At 38.1% G+C, this 20,361-nt stretch overlaps 2 protein-coding genes across 7 annotated transcripts in view; both read left to right on the top strand.

Annotated features, from left to right (window-relative positions):
• Window positions 1-1,683, top strand: part of LOC105606693 (large ribosomal subunit protein uL4) — a 35,370-nt gene extending 33,687 nt beyond the window's left edge. The window contains 1 exon segment of the mRNA XM_060411833.1: window positions 2-1,683. Within this exon segment, the coding sequence (XP_060267816.1) occupies window positions 2-141 (140 nt within the window). The 3' untranslated portion in view covers window positions 142-1,683.
• RABGAP1 (RAB GTPase activating protein 1) overlaps window positions 1-20,361 on the top strand; it is a 161,680-nt gene that overhangs the window by 33,687 nt on the left and 107,632 nt on the right. For all 6 annotated transcript variants that reach the window (XR_006059090.1, XR_009599743.1, XM_042245725.1 and 3 more), the window contains 4 exons: window positions 11,829-12,063; window positions 13,209-13,413; window positions 18,088-18,262; window positions 18,845-19,002. Coding sequence is in view for 4 of the 6 variants with exons in the window: in XM_042245725.1 (XP_042101659.1) it covers window positions 11,829-12,063; window positions 13,209-13,413; window positions 18,088-18,262; window positions 18,845-19,002 (773 nt within the window). In the remaining 2 variants the exon portion in view is untranslated. The remainder of the gene's footprint in view (window positions 1-11,828; window positions 12,064-13,208; window positions 13,414-18,087; window positions 18,263-18,844; window positions 19,003-20,361) is intronic.

Raw genomic sequence — 20,361 nt, 5'->3', positions numbered from 1 at the left:
AAACAAAAGAAGGCTGTTGGTGATAAGAAGCTGAAGAAGCCTGTGGTGGGAAAAAAGCCTGCAGGGACCAAGAAGCCAGCAGCTGAAAAGAAGCCCACAGAAAAGAAACCCATCTCAGAGGAAAAGAAGGCTGCTGCATAAACTTAAATTTGTTTATTCCATAAATGCCAAATCATTTTGGACAGCTAATTTTGAATAAAGACCTGAACAAAGAGGCAATGAAAAAAAAAAATGGAAACACAACATATTCCGCATTCCATGACTTTTGTGTGGAATCTAAAAAAGCCAAACTATAGAAACTGAATAAAATGGTTTTGCCCAGAGGTCACATTGGTGATAGAAGAAAAGGAGATTTGGGTCAGAGATTACAGACATCCTCTCCTCCATAAATAAAATCACGTACTATATAATTCATTTATGTATAATTTTTAAAAATGCAAAGCTAATCTTCAGTCATAAAAAGTGGGACAGTGATTGCCTGGGGGAGGGACAGTGAGATGGGGAAGAAGAGGAAGAATCCAAAGGTGCGCCACTACAGTGGTGTGCGTGCATGTATGTGTGTTTACACATACAGATGCATATATATCTAATGTTAAAGGAGTGTCAGTGCTACATTAGGAAGTGATTTTCTAAAAAAGGCAGCAGCAGAATAAAGGAACGAAAAATATATAAGACAGATAAATAAAAAAGCGGCTCACCTAAATTGAACTCTTATTATATCAATGACAACATTAAATGTGAATGGATTAGCAGTATGATCAAAAAGTAGGAATTGTCAGCATTGGATAAAACATCTAGGAGACCCATCTTCGATTCAAAGATATAGATAGATTTAAATAGTTGGGAAAAGTTGATGCTAACAGCAATCAAAAAAATGATTACAGTGATATTAGGCAATGTAGACTCTAAAACAATGTTACTAGAGATGAAATGAACGCGTTATAATCGTATAAGGGTCAGTCCACCAGGAAGGTCTGACAATGTATACCTAATAAAGGAACTCCAAAATACATGAAGCCTTGGATTTTACAGAGATGGGTTTTGGAACTGAGATTTCCTTTATAAAGCACCCTCAGGAGATACATTCTGAAGAGGATATTACTTGAAATATAGTTAACTGCTTACAGTCACAAGAAGAAAATAAAACACAGAAGCGTCTATGTCTTAACTGATTTGGAGGCGAGTCTTGTTGAGAATTTGTACCCATAGGTTTACCTTCATGTATATTTGGGGCTTGAATTTACACTACCTTCATGTTCCTGGGTTAAGAATTCCTTTTGGGCACCTGACAGGATCAGTTGTAAAACTGTTGAGGGACTTGCTTGCCACCCAGGCTGCATGGTATTCCCATGGATAACTCTGATAAAGAATAGTGCACAATTCAGAATTTACAAAGGACAATTCATCACAAGCAAGAGTCAGCAAACCAAAACTGGCATTTGAATTATTACCTGTAACCTTAAGGTGGGCATGATTAAAATGACTAAACATTTAAAGAAAATTTTTGAAACATTAGAAAAGGACAAAATTGCAAAAGATTTTAATATTCCAAGCAAACTAAAAATAGAACTTCTACAAACGAAAATTAGACTCAGTGAAATTAAAGGTACAACAGATACGTTACCCACAAAATTCTGAGAAAATTACAGAAAATAGCATTGAAAGATGGCAAAATAAGAAAAAGCAATTAAGAAATGTGGAGACTGGGATACAAAGGACCAACAAGTACCTAAGTGTCCCTTAAGAATAAGGGAGGGGGAATTCCCTGGTGGTCCAGTGGTTAGGACTGTGCTTCCATTGCAGGGGTCACGGGTTCTTTTTCTGGTTAGGAAACTGAGATCCTGCCCACTGTGCAGCATGACCAAAAATAGAATGAGGGAAAGGAAATTAACATAACAGTGGAATATTTTCCAAAAGTGATGATACATAAACTCTCAGCTTAGAAAATCAGAATGAATCCCAACCAGTATGACAGTGTTTGGCCACCTGATGCCAAGAGCTGACTCATTTGAAAAGACCCTGATGCTGGGAAAGATTGAGGTCAGGAGGAGAAGGGGATGACAGAGGATGAGATGGTTGGATGGTATCACTAACTCAATGGACATGAGTTTGGGTAAACTCCAGGAGTTAGTAATGGTCAGGGAGGCCTGGTGTGCTGCAGTCCATAGGGTCGCAAAGAGTCGGACACGACTGAGCGACTGAACTGATGACAGTAAAACTGCAGAACATTACAGCCAAAGAGTAGTTTTTAAAAGGCTGAATGAGAAGATGAATAGGACCTAGTTCATGCCCTCAAGATGGTTATAGCTTAGGGTAGATGACAGTCGTTAAAAATGTTGTTGTGATCATTTCTACTAGTCTTTGTAACAAATAACTCAAAAATCAGTGGTTTGAAAATCAATTTATTCTCATGATTTTGTGGATTGACTGGATGTTTTGCTGGCTTTATTTGGCTTCCCTGGTGGCCCAGACTGTAAAGAACCCACCTGCAGTGTGGGAGATCTGGGTTCAATCCCTGGGTTGGGAAGATCCCCTGGAGGAGGGCATGGCAATCCACTCCAGTATTCTTGCCTGGAGAATCCCATGGACAAAAAAGTCTGGTGGGTTAGTCTGTGGAGTCACAAAGAGTTGGACACGACTGAGCGACTAAGCACAACACAGCACATTTAGATTAATGTGACTTTATTCAGCTGGTGTATTAGCTGGGCACTGGGTCTCTCTTTCTGTGTGGTTTTCAACTTAGGCTTCTTCCCAGCATAGTGGTCTTAGGGCAGATGTAAAAGCTGTAAGGCCTCTTTTAAATCTGAGGCTTATGAATGGTATCACCTCTACCACATTCTTTTGTGGTAGAAAAGCTAGTCACAAGGCCAGCCCAGATTTCATGGATTTAGAGAACTAGACTGTACTTTTTGATGAAGAAGGTGTAGAGATTTTGTAGACATATCTAATTTTCAACATCAGTTTAATTAGGTCAGTACCATGGTAGAGTTTAACAGAAGGATGCTATAGAACAAAGCTGGCAGAAAGTTGTCCTAGCTTGGGGGAGGAGTCAGACTTCTTTGAGAGAGTAAGTCCTTTAAAGGAAAGCTGTATGTGATGGTATAGTCATAAAAAACACAGGTATATTTCTTTATGAAATTTTCTGACAGCTCACATCAAAATCTGAGAATTATCTGTAAATTCAGAAAATGTTGCATTTCTCTACCTCGTCTCATGTATGAATCCTGCATCCTTTAGCTCCTAGCCAAAGATACTCTTTAAACGTTGGTTGAGGGTACATTGATGAGCTAGTACTTTTGAGGCAGAAAGTTCAGTTAGATAGTTTTTTTAAGTTTTTTAATGTTCAAAGAGTTTTCTTCTTGAAAAATCCAGCTGACATTTTGGTTGGAAAAGAGTTGCCAAACTTTATTAAAGTAGCAGATACAAAAGTCACTGCTTAGTATTGCCTGAATTAATCTTCTGACTCAGTTTCTGAAATTGTTTTAGAGTCAGTTATCATGTCCTCTAAAATGCAGATCTTTTACTCAAGCAAAGTTACTAAACCATGAACCACAGTTTAATTAAGGGGATCAGAGTGGTGGTTGGATAGACACGGAAGTAAATTTGTCACCATGACAAACTTCATCAAGTGCTAGAATATAGACATAAGCAGAGTTACATGAGAACGTAATTGTTGCCTGAAAAAGAAGAAAAAGTTTTTCATTCAGCAGATCCTTAAAGAGTGTTTAACAATTTCTCGAAGAAGAGTCTGTGGCATGTGGAAAGATCAGGAAGCATGAAGAGTTTGGAGTTCGGGCCACTGCATGCAGTAGAATTGAATGTGCATGCTTTTCTTTTTCTCCCTAGATGCAAATGCAAGTAGCCTTTTTGTCACTTTTTTTGTCTAGTTATAGAAACAATGTATGTTTGATGTAGGAAATTCATACCATACGAAAAGTAAAGCCTAGCCTAGCCATGATCCTATTATTTAGCACAAACTAAGTAGTTGGGATCCTTCTTCAGTTGATTTTTAAAGATAAATGCACAAGGTTCTCTTTCCCTTCACTTTTAAAATTAATGTCAGTAATTCCTAATGATAATATTAGTTTGTTTTTTTGATCCTTTCTTTATATAGTAAAATAAAGACATGGATAATCAGAACAACTGCAGTTTTAAAGTGAGGCGCCAAGTGATTTAGTGATTTATCCAGGATACAGAAAGGATGTATCATGAGCAAATTTGAGATGAGTTACTATACTTTTCAGTATCCAAACTGGACTTCTGCTTCTTTTGTGCCTTGCTTTCTGATAAGCCTGAGATTTGCATACTTGTTTTGAAATGGCTCAGCTATTACCCTGAAGCTGAGCAAAATTACTTAGTTTGAACCATTTTCATTTGTATTTTTCACTGCAGTATGACACAAGTAGTGGGAACTGTAGATCTTCATGAATTTATCTTTAATTTCTGATTTTCTGTGGATTTTTCCAGCACACGTTGATTTCCTAAGCATGCTTTATTGAAGACATAAGATGTCCACTGGAAAAGCATCTCACACTGCCTAGAGTAGCTTTGTATAACTGGCAAAGCAAATAGAGCCTGGTTGATATTGTTGCAGTGAAGGGAAACAGGAACTATAAAGTTAGAAGTAAAAAATTAAGACCAGGAAAGGACTCTGAATATTGCCTTTGGAACATGTTGTCCGTAGGTTCCCTAATGCAGTTTTGCTTTCAAGGAAATACACTTGTAGCCAATTCTGCCGCTTAAGTTACTACCTTTATTTGATATTATTTAGAAATGACAAATGTTATTCCATTAATGCTTCTTTTGCACATAAATAGTATGTGTGTTCTTAGTTTTCTTCAGACCAAAGAAAGTGGAAGAATTATTAAAGTTACTATTTGCTTTTTTTTTTTTTAATCTCACCTCCAGTAGGTGGACAAGAGTTTATTTAAAAATAGCTGAAAGTTGGGTAGGGAGATACTTATTGGATGCTTACTAGTTGGCAGGTACCGTGATGTAAGAAATGAGACATTCACTACAAAAATCACATGATTCAGTGGTTCTAATGTATACAGTGAGTGTCCAGAGATCATATCATTGAACCACAGCAGTCTTGTGAGATAGGTATTAACATTCTCATTTTAGGGATGGGGCAGTTGTGGCTCCCACAGATTAATTTGCCCATAGCCACCGGAGTTAGTGTCAGAGGCATGTCCCCAACTCAGATTTGTCTTATTGTGGAGCCCAAGTAGGACTCCTGAGTGTAGCTGCGTAGGCTATGCCCTGTGTACTCCCAGGCTGACGCTGTTCATGTAGACTGTGATGTGAAGGGTGCCCCCTGGAGTTGTGCCACAAGCCAACTCTTGGTCCAGTTTGTTCCTGTACTATATAAGTAGAATTATAAATAAATCATTCACTGAGCAGTCTCTGTCCTTGCAAACATCTATGTCTGTGTTTGGCTACTTTATGCTTAAATGTTTTTTTCCTCTCGATTAAGGAATGTTTTAAACAACTCTCTCCTCCTCTACTTAAAGATTACATGGAGATGAACACAAACCAATATGTGACCTTTAGTTATCTATGCATATCTGCTTTGCTTTCTTATTTTTATATTTGGGCTAAATTAAGTTAGAAGTGTTTTTTGGACTTCAGATAATTGTGGTTTGTTGTTACTCAGTCGCTACGTCATGTCCAACTCTCTGTAATCCCATCAACTGCAGCATGCCAGGCTTCTGTGTCCTTCACTGTCTCCCAGAGTTTTCTCAAACCTCATGTCCATTGAGTCAGATGCCATCCAGCCATCTCATCTTCTGTCGTCCCCTTCTCCTCTTGCCCTCAGTCTTTCCCAGCATCAGGGTCTTTTCCAGTGAGTCAGCTCTTCACAGCAGGTGGCCAAAGTATTGGAGCTTCAGCATCAGTGCTTCCAATAATATTCAGGGTTGATTTCCTTTAGGATTGACTGGTTTGATGTCCTTGCTGTCCGAGAGACTCTCAAGAATCTTCTCCAGCACCTTAGTTCGAAAGTATCATTCTTCAGTGCTCATCCTTCTTTATGGTACAACTCTCACAACTGTACATGACTACTGGGAAAAATACCTTTGACTGTATGGACCTTTGTAACATGCTATTAGTATTTGGTCTTGCCCAGTATTCTTACAGTAAATGTAAAACCTTACTGACATTCATAATTATAGGAAATGATGGTATTTGTTTTTGTTTTAAGTAGTTAACAAAGCTAAAATAAATCATTCAGATTTGTCACAAAAAACAAAATTTATAGACTATCCAGATTAGATAAAATAATACTTTGGTTTTTATTTTTGGCATTTATAAAGTTCATTTCATTAAACATGTATTGTAGATACACTTTGTACCTGTCGCTACACCAGGCTTTGGGAATATAAAGATAATTTAAGAGAGTCTCTGCTATCTAATAATGCCTAGTCTGGCTGAAGGCCCACTAGGCAGATATTCTGTAAAATATGTAGCAATGCACTCCCTAAAAATGGAATGATTAAACCCCATATATGAGGCTTAAGGTCTCCCAGAGGAGGTAACCGAGTTTAAGCTTGGTGTTTAAGAGTAGAAAGGCAAGCGAGAGGGTTTTCCAGGAAAGGGAACAATCTATGCAAAGCTTAAATGTTAGAAAGTTTGTGATGTGTCTTGGGGAATTTGAGTGGCTTGATGTGACTGCTAAGAGATGAGAAGCTAATTAGACAGGGTTGTGAGAAACTCATAGAACATAGAAATGATTTGGGGGTTTCTCTTAAGGACATTGAGGAAACATAGAAAGTGAAGTCTCTCAGTTGTGTCCGACTCTTTGCGACCCTGTGGACTGTAGCCTACCAGGCCCCTCCATCCATGGGATTTTCCCAACCCAGGGATTGAACCTGGGTCTCCCACATTGTAGGTAGATGCTTTACCGTCCGAGCTGGTATTCAGTTGTATAGCTATATGGAAGTTATCCATTCACCACTTGATAAACATTTACCTTGTACTCAGCTTTTGGCAATTATGAATAATGCTGCTGTAAGCATTCACAAAAGTGCACCTCATTTTTTTTTTTTTTATGCATGCTTTCTGTGTTCTAAGAAATCTTTGTGGCCCAGGATCACAAAGACTTTCTCCTATGTGTTTTCTTGTGTAAACATTATAGTTTTCAGATTTACATTTAGATCTGCAGTCCATTTTGCATTAATTTTTGTATGTCATGTAATTTTTGCATGTGTTTGATGTCAGGTTAGTTGTTTCAGCACCATTTGTTTTACTTTATTACCTTTCTCTTGAGTTACCTAGCCAACTTTGTTGAAAACAATTGGCCATGTATGTATAGGTCTATTTCTGAGTTCTGTTTTGTTTCATTGGTCTGTATACCTGTCCTTTCACTAATACCAGTATCTTGATTGCTTTAGCTACAACTGCATTTATTTTAGAGATGATCATGGTATCTGTTAAGAATGCTGTTGGCAGCAAGAAACAGAAACCCCTGCTGATAATGAGTTCATTTTTCTGTTATAACAGGAAATCAGAGATAAACAGTTGCTAGTTTAAGCTCTTCATTTATAGGATGGGTGAACAAAACTGTACCCTGCTGGCCTCATCTAGCCTGACAACTGTTTTGTAAATCACCTGTGAAGGTTCTTTAAAATGTATATGCCAAGGCTTTATCTCTGAGACTAATTTAGTTGCTAGGGTAGGAGGTAAGTGAATAGAGGGAGGATCAAGTATTTTAATTTTAACGTGCTTCCTGGTGATACTGGTAATTGTATTGTGTAGTCATGAACCATTAATCTAAGGTTGGTTCCCAGAATAGCAACATCACCATCACCTGGAAACTTTAAAAATTCTAATTATCCGTCCTATGCCAGCCTTACTGAATAGGAATTCTGCTGCTGCTAAGTTGTTTCAGTCGTGTCTAACTCTGTGCGACCCCATAGACGACAGCCCAACAGGCTCCACCCTGGGATTCTCCAGGCAAGAATACTGGAGTAGGTTGCCATTTCCTTCTGCAGTGCATGAAAGTGAAAAGTGAAAGTGAAGTTACTCAATCGTGTCCAACTCTTAGTGACCCCATGGACTGCAGCCTGCCAGGCTCCTCCATACATGCGATTATCCAGGAAAGAGTACCAGGGTGGGGTGCCATTGCCTTCTCCAAGTATTCTTCTAGGGCTCAACAGATTGTGTATTACCACATTCTTCAGGTGCCAAAGTGTAGTTCAGTCGCTCAGTCATGTCCGACTCTTTGCAACCCTATGAATTGCAGCACGCCAGGCCTCCTTGTCCATCACCAACTCCTGGAGTTCACTCAAACTCATGTCCGATGAGTCGGTGATGCCATCCAGCCATCTCATCCTCTGTCGTTCCCTTCTCCTCCTGCCCCCAGTATCTCCCAGCATCAGGGTCTTTTCCAATGAGTCAACTCTTTGCATGAGGTGGCCAAAGTATTGGAGCTTCAGCTTTAGCATCAGTCCTTCCAATGAACACCCAGGACTGGTCTCCTTTAGGATGGACTAGTTGGAAGTCCTTTCAGTCCAAGGGACTCTCAAGGGTCTTCTCCAACACCACAGTTCAAAAGCATCAATTCTTCAGCACTCAGCTTTCTTCACAGTCCAACTCTCGCATCTATACATGACCACTGGAAAAACCATAGCCTTGACTAGATGGATCTGTGTTGGCAAAGTAATCTCTCTGCTTTTGAATATGCTGTCTAGGTTGGTCATAACTTTCCTTCTAAAGAGTAAGCATCTTTTAATTTCATGGCTGCAGTCATCATCTGCAGTGATTTTGGAGCCCAAAAAAATACATTCTGACACTGTTTCCACTGTTTCCCCATCTATTTCCCATGAAGTGATGGGACCAGGTGCCGTGATCTTCGTTTTCTGAATGTTGAGCCAACTTTTTCACTTTTCTCTTTCACTTTCATCAAGAGGCTTTTTAGTTCCTCGTCAGTTTCTCCCATAAGGGTGGTGTCATCTGCATATCTAAGGTGATTGCTATTTCTCGCAGCAATCTTGATTCCAGCTTGTGCTTCTTCCAGCCCAGCATTTCTCATGATGTACTCTGCATAGAAGTTAAATAAGCAGGGTGACAAAATGCAGCCTTGACGTACTCCTTTTCGTATTTGGAACCGGTCTGTTATTCCATGTCCAGTTCTAACTGTTGCTTCCTGATCTGCATATAGGTTTCTCAAGAGGCAGGTCAGATGGTCTGATATTCCCATCTCTTTCAGGATTTTCCACAGTTTCTTGTGATCCACACAGTCAAAGGCTTTTGCATGGTCAATAAAGCAGAAATAGATGTTTTTCTGGAACTCTCTTGCTTTTTTGATGATCCAGTGGATGTTGGCAATTTGATCTCTGGTTCCTCTGCCTTTTCTAAAACCAGCTTGAACATCTGGAAGTTGACAGTTCACTTACTGCTGAAGCCTGTCTTGGAGAATTTTGAGCATTACTTTACTAGCATGTGAGATGAGTGCAATTGTGAGGTAGTTTGAGCATTCTTTGGCATTGGCTTTCTTTGGGATTGGAATGAAAATGGACCTTTTCCAGTCCTGTGGCCACTGCTGAGTTTTCTAAATTTGCTGGCATATTGAGTGCAGCACTTTCACAGCATCATCTTTCAGGATTTGAAAGAGCTCAACTGGAATTTCGTCACCTCCACTAGCTTTGTAGTGATGCTTTCTAAGGCCCACTTGACTTCATATTCCAGGATGTCTGGCTCTAGGTGAGTGATCACACCATCGTGCCAAAGTTAGGGAACCTTAAAAGGCATTGCTGAATGTTTCCCATATGGAAACATTGAGATTAATTTACTCTCTTTAAAAAAAAAACAGAAGACTTAATTGAGATAAATATTGTTAAATAAATTATGTCATGTGGTTAAGTTTGAAATTGGATTGAAGGTGCACAAATGATCTTAATGGTAAGTGTTGAGTACTGTATTGGAACTAATTATTCACAGCATAAGTTAGGTTGCTATTTTTAAGCAGCTTTTAGAAATCAGTATTGTTGTGTCCTGCATTAATTTTCCTACCCTTTAAGGAAGTGTTAAGGAAATAGAAGGCAGTTTGTACGTTTGTAGACTTTATAAACAAGGGAAGAATACAAGATAAACATGTATAAACATGAAAGACAAACACATAAACATGTTTCTTTTTGTGATATGTTTTGTGAATATATTACAATGGAGGTAGCCTATCTAAAAGAAAACTTGACTTTATCCTGTATTTCAAAGAAAAAACAGTACCTCATAGCATGTGAAATATGTCTTCAGTTTAGGTTGCTCTTTAACGATAGCCTTCCCAGTTAAAATTACTGTTGCTTAAACGTGGAGTCTAATATCTTCCATCGGTTATAGGAAGCTCTAGCTAGCCTACTTAATTTAATTCTCCTTCCCCTTGGAAAATAGTTTAGGTTCAGTTAGGCTATCTTTTATTTATTGCATGTGATACAGTATATCTTACCCAGTTCTGAAAAAAAATAATTGAAACTAAGTTCTAGATTGTTTTTTATGTGCTTTAAGAAACTTCTGAAAGCAGACTTCTGAATAAAAGAATTTGATTGCACTTGTGTAGAATCAGGTATAGCAAAGAGTTAAAAATATTTGACTGAAGTAGTTCCAATAGCAGTAATCCTGAATATAGAAGGAAGTTAAAAGCAGACTCTTAAGTTGCAGCCAGAGACTGAATACCTTTCCAGTCCTTTTTCCCAAGGCAAGAATAGCTGACATGTTGGGAAAAGGTAGCAAAAAAGACTTGCCACTGTTTGTCAATCGAAGTTTACATCAAAAGGGGCTTGATTTTATAGAGTTACAAAAATCTTTGGACTGGGTTCCTTCATAGGTAGTCCAGAGTACTGCTGCTATGGAATTTTGCTTCCTAACTTGTGTCTTTAATTTTACTGTGAAGACCTCTTTGTCTTTAACAATCTCATAGCCCCGCTCATTTAAATTTTTGTCCGGTTTTGGTCTTAGAAACTCGCCTAAATCAGTACTTTTTTTCATCATGATTTCCTTTTCCTGCATTAATTCTCTTGTTAATTTTTCTAGTGTTTCTTGAATAAGCATTTAATGACAATACTGGATTTTCTCACTTGTGGTTTTCCTTCGAGTTGGGTAGTCTTGTTTTTTTTTTTTTTTTTGACCACATCTCTATATATATATATATTTTTTTTTTGGTTGGGTAGTCTTTACTTGATCTTTTACTTGTTTACTTCCTTGTTGAGCAACAATAATAAACCATCATGACTGTAGAAAAATCCTTGACATTGAAATGGAGTGCTTCTGTTCCTCAGGGTCATTTTCTACATACATCTCCCTAGCTTTATTCAAGTGTTGAGAACTTGAAGAACTGTTTATGTCAGAGAAGTCTCCTTTAAGAGACTTCCTTATAGCAACAATGGTAAAGTGCATGTGATGGTTTATTACCTAATACATATGTTTGTACTGGTAATTTTCGGAAGGAAACACGTTTTCCGTTTTCCTTAAGGATAAGAGAAGCTTCTCCTCTTAATAAGCTTTATTTCTTAACAGACAAGTAAAATTTAAAAATTTTTAGTTGTTGAGATTTTAGAACACTGTAGAAAACTTTCAATAAAATTGGCAAATTATCACATGTATTTCTGGGTATTAGTCTCAGATTCACTGTAAACTTTTTCATGAAAATTTGTATGAATTAAGAGAGCAGCTGCAGCTCTTATTTATTGCAAATCTTGCTTTATTTTTTAAAAACATTCAGAAGATATCTATATATCAAAAAAATTGCTAATGATTTTCTCTAGATGTGGACCCATTTTAATCAGTACTGGCCTCTCTCTCTCACTTCGCTGATTGCATATATTTGTGACCCTTAGATTATAGGGAATGGAAGTGAACAGCAGCTGCAAAAAGAGCTGGCAGATGTGCTGATGGATCCTCCAATGGACGACCAGCCAGGGGACAAGGAGCTTGTGGAAGGGTCACAGCTGGATGGCGAAGGAGATGGGCCTCTTTCTAATCAACTCTCAGCTTCATCCACCATTAACCCTGTGTCATTAGTAGGGCTCCAGAAACCAGAGATGAGCCTGCCAGTGAAACCTGGACAAGGAGGTTAGGATTGCTGCATTGCTTGCATAACGGAAGGTTATTGTTTTTAATATTTGAGTGTCCATTTTGTACTAGGTTTGATGCAGAGAAAGCAAAAATCTATATTATCTAGAATCTTTAGATTCTAGATTGAGGGGGATGTGAGAGGAATAAATAATGTACCATTCTGATTTCCCTTTAAATGTATGTCATTAAAATTTTTTTTTATTGGTGTGTAGTTGATTTACCATGTTGTATTAGTTTCAGGTGGAAGGCGCAGTGAATCAGTTATACATGTGTCGACTCTAAATGTATGTCATTTATAGCAAAGAAAAACAACAGTTATATAACAGTGAGACAGTGTTAGAGTGTTTAAAGATTTTTTTCAGGAAAAAATAATTTGAGTATGGTATTGGGGAAATTAGATGTTGGCGGGAGGAGAAGGGGACAACAGGATGACGTGGTTGGATGGCATCACCAACTCGATGGACATGAGTTTGAGTAAGCTTCAGGAATTGGTGATGGACAGGGAAGCCTGGCGTGCTGCAGTCCATGGAATCACAGAGTCCGACACGAGTGAGCAACTGACTGATTGGGGAAATAGAGAAATAATTCTTGGTGAAGAAAATGTTTGCCTCAGGCCTGCTTGGTGGGAATAGTTGTGAAATTGAAAAAAGGGAGCTGAAAGACAAGGAGGAAAAAGACAATTATGAAAGCTCTTTGAGGAAAAGTAGAATATTAAAACTGGAAATGTTTATTGGGAAGGGAAAGGCAAGGGGACTAAGGAACATGATAAAGTAACTAAGATGGTGAATAAGAGAAATCATTACAATAGAACAGATCAGAAAGAAGACAGGATTTTTCAGGGTGGAAAAATACTAAATGTATTACTGACCTAAATGTAAATTATAAAGTCAAAACAAATTACAAGAGATAAATCAGATCTGAATCTCAGGTCTCCATTTAGGTTAAGGATTGAAACTATAGCCATACCTAAAAATTTTAGTGTTGGTGACAGCTTCTGGTATGAGATTTCTGACTTTAATTTTCTTCTGAGAAAATGGCGAATTTAATTTTAGAACCTAAACGTAGCTTGTAGAATTTTACTTAGTATTCATATTAACAAAATATCAAAGTGAAAAGAATCACTTCCTTATTGTTTCTTTCAGATTCGGAAGGGTCAAGTCCTTTCACACCAGTGGCAGATGAAGACAGTGTAGTTTTCAGCAAACTAACTTATTTAGGCTGTGCCTCAGTAAATGCTCCCAGGAGTGAAGTGGAAGCCTTGAGGATGATGTCCATCTTAAGGGGCCAATGTCAGATCTCACTAGATGTAACCCTGTCGGTGCCGAACGTATCTGAAGGAACTGTGAGGTAAGACCAGCCTTCTAGAAATATTTGTAACATTAGATCAGATTTCTGACCTACAGTTTTATAACAAAGCGATAGTGAACAAAATATGTAATTATTTTATTCATGTAGTGGTTAATTCATTTGGAACTTAGTTTTCATGTCTTCCAAGGATTGTGACCTTTTATAAAAAATAGTCACTTGTTTGAGCAGTTCTTTATACTCTTCCTCACCCTAATTCTTTGTAGCACTTTAGAAATGTATGTGTTTTGGGGATTATTGAAATACGTTGACCTAAGAGTCAGCAATACGTGAACCGTGAACTCCCTGATGTTCATGCTGGTTTTAGAAAAGGCAGAGGAACCAGAGATCAAATTGCCAACATCCACTGGATCATGGAGAAAGCAAGAGAGTTCCAGAAAAACATCTATTTCTGCTTTATTGACTATGCCAAAGCCTTTGACTGTGTGGATCACAAGAAACTGTGGAAAATCCTGAAAGAGATGGTAATACCAGACCACCTAACCTGTCTCTTGAGAAATCTGTATGCAGGTCAGGAAGCAACAGTTAGAATTGGACATGGAACAACAGACTGGTTCCAAATAGGAAAAGGAGTATGTCAAGGCTGTATATTGTCACCCTGCTTATTTAACTTATATGCAGAGTACATCATGAGAAATGCTGGACTGGAAGAAACACAAGCTGGAATCAAGATTGCCGGGAGAAATATCAATAACGTCATATATGCAGATGACACCACCCTTATGGCAGAAAGTGAAGAGGAACTAAAGAGCCTCTTGATGAAAGTGAAAGAGGAGAGCAAAAAAGTTGGCTTAAAGCTCAACATTCAGAAAACGAAGATCATGACATCTGGTCCCATCACTTCATGGGAAATAGATGGGGAAACAGTGGAAACAGTGTCAGAGTTTATTTTTTGGGGCTCCAGAATCACTGCAGATGGTGACTGCAGCCATGAAATTAAAAGACGCTTACTCCTTGGAAGAAAAGTTATGACCAACCTAGATAGCATATTCAAAAGCAGAGACGTTACTTTGCCAACTAAGGTCCGTCTAGTCAAGGCTATGATTTTCCTGTGGTCATGTATGGATATGAGAGTTGGACTGTGAAGAAGGCTGAGTGCTGAAGAATTGATGCTTTTAAACTGTGGTGTTGGAGAAGACTCTTGAGAGTCCCTTGGACTGCAAGCAGATCCAACCAGTCCATTCTGGAGGAGATCAGTCCTGGGATTTCTTTGGAAGGAATGATGCTGAAGCTGAATCTCCAATACTTTGGCCACCTCATGCCAAGAGTTGACTCATTGGAAAATACCCTGATGCTGGGAGGGATTGAGGGCAGGAGAAGAAGGGGACGACCGAGGATGAGATGGCTGGATGGTATCAGGGACTCGATGGACGTGAGTCTGAGTGAGCTCCGGGAGATGTTGATGGACAGGGAGGCCTGGCGTGCTGTGATTCATGGGGTCGCAGAGTCGGACACGACTGAGCGACTGAACTGAACTGAACTGAGTCTGCCTAACAATTTATATTTTCCATGTGCCCCCAATACAAATACTAGCTTGACACATTAGTTCAATATGAAATTTCATGCTGATTTTGGAAATTACAGAAACCTGTTGGTAAATATTAACTATTACAGTGTTCAGTTCAGTCACTCAGTCACATCCGACTCTTTGCAACCCCATGAACCACAGCACGCCAAGCCTCCCTGTCCATCACCAACTGCCAGAGTCCACCCAAACCCATGTCCATTGAGGCGGTGATGCCATGCAACCATCTCATCCTCTGTCGTCCCCTTCTCCTGCCCTCAATCTTTCCCAGCATCAGAGTCTTTTGCAATGAATCAGCTCTTCGCATCAGCTGGCCAAAGTATTAGAGTTTCAGCTTCAACATCAGTCCTCCCAATGAACACTCAGGACTGATATACTTTAGGATGGACTGATATCCTTTAGGATGGACTGATTGGATCTCCTTGCCGTCCAAGGGACTCTCAAGAGTGTTCTCCAAAAGCATCAATTCTGTGCTCAGCTTTCTTTATAGTCCAACTCTCACATCCATACATGATCACTAGAAAAACCATATCCTTGACTAGCCAGTAGTTCCTAAATTTTTAAGGTGAGGAAACTGAAGCTCAGAAAAGTCTCTTGATAGGGCTGTTTATACTAACTGAAACAGGTCACAGTGTTTAAACGTAGTCAGTCAGATGTCTGTATCAGCTAACTAAATACAAAATTAGCTTTGTTATAAAAAATGCATATTTATTTCAGAAAAATCAAAGAACACAAGCAAAAATTTAGAAAATTACTCTTTTATTGAAGTATAGTTGATTTACAGTGTTGTGCCAATCTCTGCTATATAGCAGAGTGAGTCAGTTATACACATATAGACATTGTTTTTCTTAAATTTTTTTCTATTGTGGTTTATCACAGGCCATTGAATATAGTTTCCTGTGCAATACAGTAGTACCTTGCTGTTTATCCTCTGTATGATAGTTTACATCTGCTAATCCCATACTCCAAGTCCTTCCCTCCCTCACCCCCCTGACCCCAGCAACCACAAGTTTATTCTCTATGCCTCTGTTTTGTAGATAAGTTCACTTGTGACATATTTTAGGTTAGGAAATGTTGTTAATTCTACTCTTCTATTGGTAAATAACAGTTAACATCTTGGTTTATTAAGACCCTTTTTGTGTAGTTGTAGGTATATTTGTTTTATGTGTATATACGTACATATATGTGCAAGTATAATTATACAACTCTTATAATCAACATTTTTAGCATCAGTAGAATTACAATACATAAGATGCTTTTTGGTATTGTGAATCTTTCCATATCAATAAATATGCTTAATTATTATAATTTATGATGGCACATGATGGGCTTTTCAGAAATAACCAGTTTAATGTTACATATTTTAGTTTTAATGATAAAAGTGCTACTAATAACAGCTAATATTAAACTTTTATTATATGGGCATGTAAGTTGGGCTTCCCTTATGGCTCAACTGGTAAAGAATCTGCCTGCAATGCAGGAGACCTGGATTCAATCCCTGGGTTGGGAAGATCCCCTGGAGAAGGGAAAGGCTACCCACTCCAGTATTCTGGCCTAGAGAATTCCGTGGACTGTATAGTTCTTTGGGTCGCAAAGAATCAGACACGACTCAGCAACTTTTACTTACTTAAGTGCTTTACCTGTCGTTTTCTTATAAGTAGTATTTTTGAGCTAAATTTTTATGTATTTTAAAATTTCCTTAGGATCAGTTCCTAGAAGTAGATTCATTGGTGGGTCAAAGATTTGCCCATTTTTATGGTTTTTGATACATCGCCAAATGGCCATCTAGAAATACTCATCTAGTTTGTACGTTTAGTAGCAGTGTATGAGAATATCTGTTTCTCTACCCTCAAACATTTTGGATTTTTATGGTAGTAGAGTTGTAGCTGCATATGGACAGTAGTAGTAGTAAGTTGATTAATATTCCAATCATCTGCATATGTAATTCTTTGAGTGTTTAAAGAACTATTTTGCAAAGATTCACAAATATTAATTTTAATTGTATTTATTAATGTGAAGCTTAGTAATGTTTATTTAGCTTTTTTATTTCTTCCTTTTGCCATGATGCCACTTGTGAAATCTTAGTTCCCTGACCAGGAATTGAACCTGGGCAACTTCAGTGAAAGCACCAAGTCCTAAACACTAACTGCCAGGGAATTCCCTAAAACTCATTTTTATATGATTCTTAGTCAATAGTCATTCCCCTGACTGAAGTTATACTTTGTTCTAATGTGTTTTATACTTTGTTCTAATATGTTTTATACTTTGTTCTAATATGTTTTAATTCTATAAAGACATGAGAAAATTAGTCTCTCTTGCCTCAGAGTCTTTATCAAAGTGCCTTTGAAGTTGAATTAGTTCCCCTTCTTAGGTATTTCCATTATCCCCAGGCTTTTTCCCATGGATGGCTCTGCCCATTCAGTGTTGAAACTTCATAATTTCAATTTCAATTTTTTGTATTGTCAGGCCCCAGGATGGAGCCTGGGATGTTGTGTAGGTATCACATAAATAATTTGTTGAATGAATACATTTTTGAATGAATGATACCCCTTTAATTTTCAGTGAATGGCATCCTTTTGATTTTATTAATGAATTTTTTTTCTTTGGTGTTAACGTTTTGTAAGTCTCTCTTATTTGCCGTTAAGCAAAAGAACATGTTTCACTGTGAAAAACTACATCAGTATTTTTGTTTTTAAAATAATAAAGCAGCTTAAGTCATTCTGTTAGGAGATACTGAGAAGCACAACTTTAATGATCTATTTTGGTAGTCTGATTTACCCATTTTTTTTAATGTAGTTACAGACTGTTTAGGAAACATTAATATTATTTATGCTTTCCTGTTGCCTCCCTAAAATAGGGGATTATGTAGTTTTTAGTATGGAATTATGTAATCAGTTATTTTAAGACCCCACATAAGACCGACTTATCAAGATTGAAGATTAATATGATTGCTGTGTGTGCTCAGTCGTTTCCAATTCTTTGTGACCCTTTGGACTGTAGCCTGCCAGGCTCAAGAAATGATTTATATGATCTTTTTGCTAGAAAGATGAGTCTTGAATCACAATATGGACATAGTGAAAATTGTCCCCAATAGCTCTAATCTTTTTATATATATATTTTTTTCTGAACAGACTCTTAGATCCTCAGACAAACACTGAAATAGCAAACTACCCTATCTACAAAATCCTCTTCTGTGTCAGAGGGCATGATGGCACTCCTGAGAGTGACTGTTTTGCTTTCACTGAAAGTCACTACAATGCAGAACTCTTCAGAATACATGTCTTTCGGTGTGAAATACAAGAAGCTGTAAGTACTGAAGAGGAAAATGTCTACAGATGAAACTTCATCTTCACCCTTGCGTCACTGAAATGATGATAGTATTTTCTGTGGTCATTTATAAGCCAAATGAAATTCTCTGCTACTGATTTATTGTTCCATCTTGATGGCCTAAATATGAATAAAAGTTTGGTTAGCCAGAACCTTGTTGTTGCTAAGAGCATCAGAGGAGACCAATTGGCCGCTGTTTAAATGGGTTAAATTGGCATCTTACTTCTAGCAATGACATATTTGCGAACCATTCTTATAGAAGTTAAACTTGGGGGATTATTCTGTATTACAATAAATATATTCAAGTAATCCCTAACAATTTTGGAAATCATCTTTCAGTTGGATTTCTAGTGTTCACAGTCATTCCTTTTTTAAAGCCTCTACTCTGGCCATTTTTAGTGTTGTTGGCTTTATAAGTCTAATAAATTGGATAATTTGTTAAAAGAAATGAGTAGAGGTAAGGAGAACTACCTCCCTCAAACAACGTAGGTCACCTTCAGCCTTAACAAAAGTATTTTACTTTTTTCATAGCAGCCCATCTCCTAACTTGTCTGGTTGTAGGTGAGCCGGATACTTTACAGTTTTGCCACTGCCTTCCGCCGTTCTGCCAAGCAGACCCCACTTTCAGCAACTGCTGCACCTCAGACTCCAGACAGTGACATCTTTACTTTCTCTGTGTCTCTAGAAATAAAAGAAGATGATGGTAAAGGTTATTTTAGGTAGGGCATCTTATTTTATTCTTTTTATTTGAGTTTGTATTAACATGCTGAACTATCTGTGCTTTTAGGCAAATTCTAGGTCAGATTACCTAACCTTTATATTATATAATGATTGCTTTTATAGGTGAAGTTTGTTTTTTTTTTTTTAATGTAAGTGATAAAGGAAAATAGGCAAATTGCCGAGGCAAGATTTAAAGAATTTTAAACATAAAAAAAAACTATTTCATGTAGGGAAATATATCATGTTCAGTTCAGTCACTCAGTCGTGTCTGACTCTTTGCGACCCCATGAATCGCAGCATACCAGGGCTCCCTGTCCATCACCATCTCCTGGAGCTCACTCAGACTCACGTCCATCGAGTCAGTGATGCCATCCAGCCATCTCATCCTCTTGTCGTCCCCTTCTCCTCCTGCCCCCAATCCCTCCCAGCATCAGAGTCTTTTCCAATGAGTCAACTCTTCTCATGAGGTGTCCAAAGTACTGAAGCTTCAGCTTTAGCATCAGTCCTTCCAAAGAAATCCCAGGGCTGATCTCCTTCAGAATGGACTGGTTAGATCTCCTTGCGGTCCATGGGACTCTCAAGAGTCTTCTCCAACACCACAGTTCAACGCATCAATTCTTCAGCGCTCAGCCTTCTTCACAGTCCAACTCTCACATCCATACATGACCACAGGAAAAACCATAGCCTTGACTAGACGGACCTTAGTTGGCAAAGTAATGTCTCTGCTTTTGAATATGCTATCTAGGTTAGTCATAACTTTTCTTCCAAGGAGTAAGCATCTTTTAATTTCATGGCTACAGCCACCATCTGCAGTGATTTTGGAGCCCCCAAAAATCAAGTCAGCCGCTGTTTCCACTGTTTCCCCATCTATTTGCCATGAAGTGATGGGACCAGATGCCATGATCCTAGTTTTCTGAATGTTGAGCTTTAAGCCAACTTTTTCATTCTCCTCTTTCGTGAATCTTTTTCACTCTCCTCTTAGTTTCCTCATTTATAAGACGAAATGGCTAGAGTCTAAAAATCCTTTCTAACTTTATTATGGTTGCAAGATGACTGACTTTTTTTCTCCATAGCTCATATCACAAAATGGGTGCTTCTTGGAATCATAATCAGTAGTTGCATATAGAACTTTCTTTCCTTCATGACTCATAAAATGGATAAAGTGAAAATATAAATGGATTCTGATATTTTGCTTATAAATTAAAAAGCACAGTGATTGTTTCCTTTGGGAAACTGATAACCATTACGTTCCCCTCAAAGACTTTGGAATTGTCATGCCATCTGGTGGCAAGTTTATTATACAATGCAGCTTCAACCTTGACTTGGTACAATCAAGTATGAGCCATTGTACTTATGCT

Source organism: Ovis aries, chromosome 3, assembly GCF_016772045.2.
Source record: "Ovis aries strain OAR_USU_Benz2616 breed Rambouillet chromosome 3, ARS-UI_Ramb_v3.0, whole genome shotgun sequence".
Lineage (NCBI taxonomy): Eukaryota > Metazoa > Chordata > Mammalia > Artiodactyla > Bovidae > Ovis > Ovis aries.
This window is presented reverse-complemented; position numbering and strand designations above follow the sequence as displayed.